This window comes from Oryzias latipes, chromosome 13 (assembly GCF_053564925.1).
Source record: "Oryzias latipes strain Hd-rR chromosome 13, Olatipes_Hd-rR_3.1".
Taxonomy (NCBI): domain Eukaryota; kingdom Metazoa; phylum Chordata; class Actinopteri; order Beloniformes; family Adrianichthyidae; genus Oryzias; species Oryzias latipes.
In genome coordinates, this window is record NC_136249.1 from 36,573,219 (window position 1) to 36,580,000 (window position 6,782).

At 47.3% G+C, this 6,782-nt stretch overlaps 1 protein-coding gene across 1 annotated transcript; it reads right to left on the bottom strand.

Moving 5' to 3' along the window:
• Positions 1-5,374: 5,374 nt before the first annotated feature.
• LOC101155326 (olfactory receptor 10A6-like) lies at positions 5,375-6,608 on the bottom strand. The gene has a single exon (XM_020700838.3). The coding sequence runs from the start codon at positions 6,471-6,473 to the stop codon at positions 5,523-5,525; it is 951 nt and encodes a 316-aa protein (XP_020556497.1). The 5' UTR covers positions 6,474-6,608; the 3' UTR covers positions 5,375-5,522.
• Between the last annotated feature and the right edge of the window lie 174 nt (positions 6,609-6,782).

Consider the following 6,782-nt stretch of genomic DNA (forward strand, 5'->3'; position numbering starts at 1 on the left):
TATAAACCATCAGACGTTGAATCGTTAAACAAAACCCTCCTGCATTTGGGGCTTGATGCTTCGGTTCAGACTAACAGATTATTTATTGTTTCCCATTTTTTTAGTGGACCGTTTTGGTTTGAAGTCTTTGTGGTTTTGCTCTGAAATGAATTTCTCTGAGTTTATATTGTTGAAACTGTCGTTCAGCATAGGACAGACGTCACTTGACGGAGACGATCATCTCCTTAGGATGAACCATTTAGCGAGGTCATGGAACTAAAATGTACAGGATTCCTGCCTCTACGTTAGTCACAAGAAGTGTGGAAGAAGTGTAGAGACCAGCTGTTTGTTTCTGTTCCATCAGCTGCACAGAGCTGCAGAAAAGCCTTTGTCTGCTCCAAATATGCTGCAGAAGGACGGAAAATAACAGAACTTTAACTGTTTTTAACACTGCTTCTCATGACGTAGGTGACTTTAATGATGTTTAAATGTATTTTTTGTATTGAAATGTGCTGCCTCTGGGCCAGGACTCCTTAGAAAAGAGGTTTTTAATCTTAATGGGACTTTCTGGGTTAAATAAATCAAATCAAATCAAAGTTTATTTGTGTAGCACCTTTAAAGCACAAGGCATTCAAAGCACTTTACAAGATGAAATTTAACAACAAAGCAGCAGACAAACAAATATCTAATTAAAAACCGGCACAATGCCAACCCCCCCCCCCCCCCACACACACATATACTCACTGGCTGTGATAAAAGACTAAAGGATGCAATGTAGAAACCTGGCTTTGTACTGAGGTTGAGGAAATGATGTTTTGGGGACATGTCCACATCAGTGACACCCCACCCAGGTTCACAGAGTCCACTACCACAGGACCCCCCAGATCTAGATAAAGAGCCGGACCTGAGAGATCCCATTGCAGCAACCCCCCCTCACTGAGGAGGGTCCATCACCGATTTAGAGGAAAACTGGAATTACAGCTAAAATGTAAACGGAGTAAAATAAAAGATCAAATACATTAAAAAGGAAAATAAGTACATAAATGAACCTTAGTAGACATTTAAAATTGTAAAAGTGACTAAATACATTAAAATGAATAAATAGATTGGTTAAAAAGAGAAATAAAAATATCCAATACATTCCTAAATTTCAACTAAAAGCTAAATTAAAAAGGTAGGTCTTAAGCCTTCCTTTAAAAACATGAACAGTCTCTGCGGCCCTGATGCATGCTGGGAGGCTGTTCCACAGGCGAGGTCCGTAAAAACAGAATGAGGCCTCGCCGTATGTTTTAGTTCTAACTTTTGGAAAACCAATAGGCCTGAATCAGAGGACCTCAGGGTCCGCGAGGGCTCATACTTTAAAATCATGTCAGGTAAATATGAAGGCCATAAAAACATTTATAAACCAATAAAAGAACGTTAAAATCAATTCTAAACGCGCACAGGGAGCAGCCATTTTAAAATGGGTGTAATGTGTTCCCGCCCCCTGGTCCTCGTCAATACGCGAGGTTGAATTTTGCAGCAGTTGAAGGTTTGATATCCTTGTTCTGGGGAGACCAGAGAGCAAGGCATTACACTAATCTAATCTGCTGGGAATAAAAGCATTAGCACCTCTGTGCTGGCAACAGAGACAAATGGGCGGAGTCTGGCGATATTTTTTAGATGATAAAATCCTGTGTTTGTGATATTTTTAATATGTGGGATAAAATTCATCTCAGAGTCAAAAATGACACCCAGGTTTCTCACAGACGGAGAAGTTTTGTAATTCTTTAGTTTAGATAAAACTCTCTCTCTCTTGTCTTCAGAACGGATCACTAAAACCTGTTTTGAACTGGTTTGGCTGGAGGAAGTTCTCTGCCATCCATGACTCAATGTCTAAAATACATTTTAAGAGTGTGTTGACTGACTCTTCATCATCAGGAGACACAGCCATGTAGAGTTAAGTGTCATCAGCATAGCTGTGAAAACAAACGCCATGCCTCCTGATGACGTCCCCCAGTGGCAGCATATATAGATTAAAAAGAAGTGGGCCTAAAATTGAACCTTGGGGGACCCCACAGTTGATGTCAAAGACCCTTGAGGAGCAAGTATCCATACTAACATAAAATCTTCGATCTGTGGGATGGGAGTAAAACCACTTTAGTACCAGAGATGCCCAAACCTCTCAGCCTGTTGAGTAAAATACTGTGATCTACTGTGTCAAATGCAGCAGTCAGATCCAGTAATACCAGGACTGAGAGTTTCTGACAATAAAGGTTACATCTGAAATCATTTACTATTTTAACAAGGGCCGTCTCTGTGCTGTGGTTTGTTCTAAAACCGGACTCATATTTTCAAAGATGTTATTTCTATTTAAAAACGAATGGAATTGGATTTAAAGAGTTTTTCAATCATTTTACTTAAAAATGGTCCGTGGGATACTGGATAATAATTGTTATAGTTGTTTGGATCTAGAGGCCTCACCACTGCCGTCTGAAGAGAGTCATTTACTGTATTTAAAGCTCAAACTCAAAGAAGTCCTAACATGTTTTCAACAGTGATGTGGGGATTGGCTCTAAAAGGCAGGTGGTTGGCTTCAACTGGGAGAAAACATGACCAAGTGCCACAGCATCAACCAGGACAAAACTTTCCAGTGTTTCCTCTGATAAATGCAATGCTATATATATATAGATTCATTCAAATCAATACCTTTTTGAATTAAAAAACTAGATCTACTAGCATTGATTTAACTCCTGAAGTGGTCTGCAAAACTCTCACATGTTCGATGCTGCTATGGAGGACCTCTGAGAATGTCTTTTAGTTAGAGTCTGTTGTTTTAAAGACAACTTTAGAGTCATTTTTGTTTTCTATAATTAAGTTTCAGAAGTGGAGGGTTCTAGCGGCCGTTTGTGAGATCTGCTTGTTATGTGAACTGGGATGTGATGTGTGATAGATGTGGTTTTAACTGAGGATGGATTCTGGTGGTCCAGTCTGTCAGTGAGCAGTTTAGCAGAGCGGAGTGAGGGTTCAATGTTCATGGACAGAAGTTGAGATCCTGTTTGGTTGGGATGCATGCCGTCTGGTTTAAAGAGATTTGGTTTATTGAAGTAGGTGGTGAAATTATCAACATATGGAATATTATTGGAAATGCAGAGTCCTTTAAGCCAGATGTGAAGTTGTTGCAGACGGCTGACTTTAATGTCTCCAAAGTGGGGCGATGGAAGCGGACCGGAGAAGTTTGTCCAGCTGCCTGATGAGTGGATGAGGGTGATGAAGTCCTTCTTGAGGGTCTCAGGTTGCTGAAGCTGAAGGTCATTCACTCCTGCATGGACTAGACTGGTGTGAACGGGGGGGGCAGAGTTGATGATGTTGCGGACGAGTGCGCCTGGGTGACAGGAAGTGCGGCTCCCATTAACGCCAACATGCCTGATCATTGAGGTTCCCACGTCGAAGGAGGCAGGGGGGTCTGTAAAATGACCTCTTGACCTTCAGCGACCTCTGCGTGTGACAGAGAGTGAACTCACAGGAAGTCCCCCCCCCCTCGCACACGCACTCCGGTTTCTGCACGGCCCTGTCGCGTCCCTGCGGAACCTCCTGAGGTTGCCATGACAACCTGGGGGGGTCTGGCTCAGCCATGATGAGTACAAAAAGTGCACACGTCCAGAGAAAGGTGTGGCTGCTGCAGCTCTTTGATCCTGTGTGTGGGCGGAGCCATGGTAACTGTCACTGCAGGTCTGAAAGAGAGACGTTTTCTGTGATTATTTTTGTTTGTGAAGGACCGACGCCGTGGGCGGAGCTCCATCGTCCATTCCAGTAAAACTGCAGTCTTTCTTTCTTTCATCTGCAGGTTTCCAAGCCTCACAGTCCAAACCAAGCAGAAAGCCAAAACTTCCGATTCGACACGACTAATTATACACGCCCCACTTCCTCATCCAGGACACGCCCACCACCTGGCTGAGGACCGCCTCCATTATGGGTTTGTTTGTGACGTCCAATAGAATCCCATATGTATCCCCCCCCAGACCTGCCTGCAGGAGCTGCTGGGTAAAGCCTTAGCCACATGACCAGTGGGTCGACCCGTTTGGGTTCTGCAGGTTTGTGGCGGGTCGTAGAGAGAAGCGGTTCCCTCAGTTTCCTTGAGGCTTGTACCTTAACCCTTTTGCTATCTTAGATGACCCCCCCCCCCTTCCAGTGAGGTGTTCTCCCTACCATGACAAAGGTGGATAAAGGTGGAAAGATTTCATGTAGAAATGTGAAGATCACAAATCATTGAAGAAAAAAGGTTCAGAGCACTGTCTAGTGGGTCTAGATGACCCACCTCCCAATGGTAAAGTGCCTAGGATAGCACAAGGGTTACACACAAAATACATTTTTATAAAGTTTTATTTTGAAGGTACAACTGAATGGTTTTATTTTGAAGGCACAGCTGAAGGTTTTATTTTGAAAGTACAACTGAAGGTTTTATTTTGAAGGTACGGAGGAAGGTTTTGAAAGCCGGATCGGCTTCCCTTTCTCTGGTTTTTGCCTGCTGCTCCCTGAAATGTCCACAGCTGCATCGTTGGACATCTTCCTCATCAGACCGTCTCCACTCGTCTCCAAAGTAGGAACACAACCTGAACTGGTTTGAAACTGAAGCCGGTTTATTTAGTTTGTTTATACAGAAGAAAATTCAAAGTGTTTTACAGAAACAAAATCAGCAATAAGAACTTAAACCAGATTCAAGCCAGATTCAATCAGTAGAGTCCAGTAAAGACCAATCTAAGGCTTTAGTGTATACCTGAATATCGTCAGCGTAGAACTTTGTCTGACATCAGACCCTGGAGAGACCTGAACACAAACCCAACAACCCGGGTTCTGGATGAGCTGCTGAGTCCAGATCCTTCCCGCGTCTAACCTGCTGCAGACCCGTCTCTCTAGGTCCGGTTTAGACAGAGAACCTTTGGTTCTGTTACAGGATGGTAAAATGTTGATCTATGAGTCTGGGATTATGGCGAGCTGGACTTGAAGGACATCCAGAAAGAGACTAAATAGCAGAACCCTGTCTCTAAGACCACCATCATTCCTCATCCAATCAGAGACGGTACAACATCTGCCACCATCAGCTCTTTGTGGTGGGTGTGGCCCAGTCATTGATCATCGTCATGGGATTGATTATTACTGAGGAAGTCGACTTCAGGGTTTGCTGCTCTGCTTCTTTTTTGATCTTGTAGGTCTCCCTGTTGTCTTCTTCTCACCATCCATCCACCATCCATCATCCATCCATCTGGATTTGAGCAAAAGCTTCACTTTAACAGAAGAGGAATCATGCAGAGTACAGGTCTGCAAAAGTAATCTGAGTACTGTGATCTGGTTGTGATGGTGGCAGTTATGTTGATCCTAAACTCTTCGTCTCTCCTCCTCATCCTCTCATCTGGACCTTCAGGACTACCGAGGCGTCAGAACCTGCTCCGAGTCTCTCAGGACCAGGACAGTCGGACCAGCAGCTGTCCGTCCAGAACTGAAGGCGGGGGGACGGGGGGCTGTCCTCTGTCCCTCGTAGGGAAACCCCACCCCCCGGGAGCCGTTCAGGCCTGCAGCTGTGCCGGAGCGGCTGCTCTCCCCCCACACAACAGCTGCTGGCAGGCGTCCTGGATCTTGGCCATCTTCAGGCCGTACAGCAGGGGGGTGAAGAGCGGCTGGCAGGTCAGGAAGTACAGGGACAGGAAGACCTGCAGCGGGTCTGAAGCCCGCCTGGTTTCAAAGCGGCTCTGCAGGATCTGGAAGCAGCAGCCGAAGGAGAAGTTCAGCACGGAGGCCAGGTGAGGCGTGCACGTGCTCAGAGCCTTCTGCCGGGTCTGCCTGGACCCGGAGCAGCAGACCTGCAGGATCCTGGCGTAACTGTAGAGGATGGACAGGGCGGGCAGCACCACCGAGAGGACGGTGTAGGACAGGCCGTAGATGTTGTGCAGCCGGGTGTCGGCGCAGCTCAGCTTGACGATGGCGTAGTTCCCACAGTAAATTTTGTCGATGACGCTCCTGCACAGCGGCAGAGGAGCGCTCATCCCGACCAGGGCGGTGATGGTCAGGAAGGGGAGCGCCCACGTCAGAGCCACCAGCACGGCCACCTTCTGCGGCGTCATCAGGCTGTGGTACTGCAGCGGCCGGCAGATGGCCACGTACCTGTCGTAGGACATGACGGCCAGGATGAAGAACTCCACGCTGCCATACAGGTATAGGACGAAGACCTGCAGGAAGCAGAGGGGGGCAGAGACCCGGTGGACGTCCGCCAGGATCTGCAGCAGCAGGAAGGGGAACAGGCCGGAGCTCCCCAGCAGCTCGTTGGCAAACAGGCTGCAGAGGAACAGGAACATGGGTTCATGCAGGCTCCGGGTCACGCAGATCACCGCGATGAGGAGGACGTTACAGAACACGATGAGCAGCAGCAGGACCAGGACCAGACTGAAGTACAGGAACCTGAGGGGGCCCGGGTCTCCGTATGCGCTGAGTGTGAAAAACAGGATCTGAGAAGAGTTCATGGTGAGGCTGCAGGTGCCCGGCTTCTGCTCTGCTGCCTTTATGCTGCAGGTCAGCTGACTCCCACTGCAGCTTCAGCTTCAGCCTCAGGAGGGCGGGGGGCAGACACCACGCCATCACCACCAATTCTAACCGGCTTTTCCAGAGGCGGGATGTCCCGGTCAGGATGAGCGCTCCTCTGCCGCTCTGTGGTAATGACATCACCACTGTCAGCTCCAGAAAGGAAACGACCCGCCTGAAGTGGGAAACCACCTTCAGGTCATAAAGAAGACTTCCCATAAACCACCAGAACCAGGGCGGGGCCCTGATCC

What these genes read in the sequence shown, in the direction of transcription:
- LOC101155326 (XM_020700838.3), bottom strand. Translation starts at nt 6,473, where the DNA reads ATGAACTCTTCTCAGATCCTGTTTTTCACACTCAGCGCATACGGAGAC.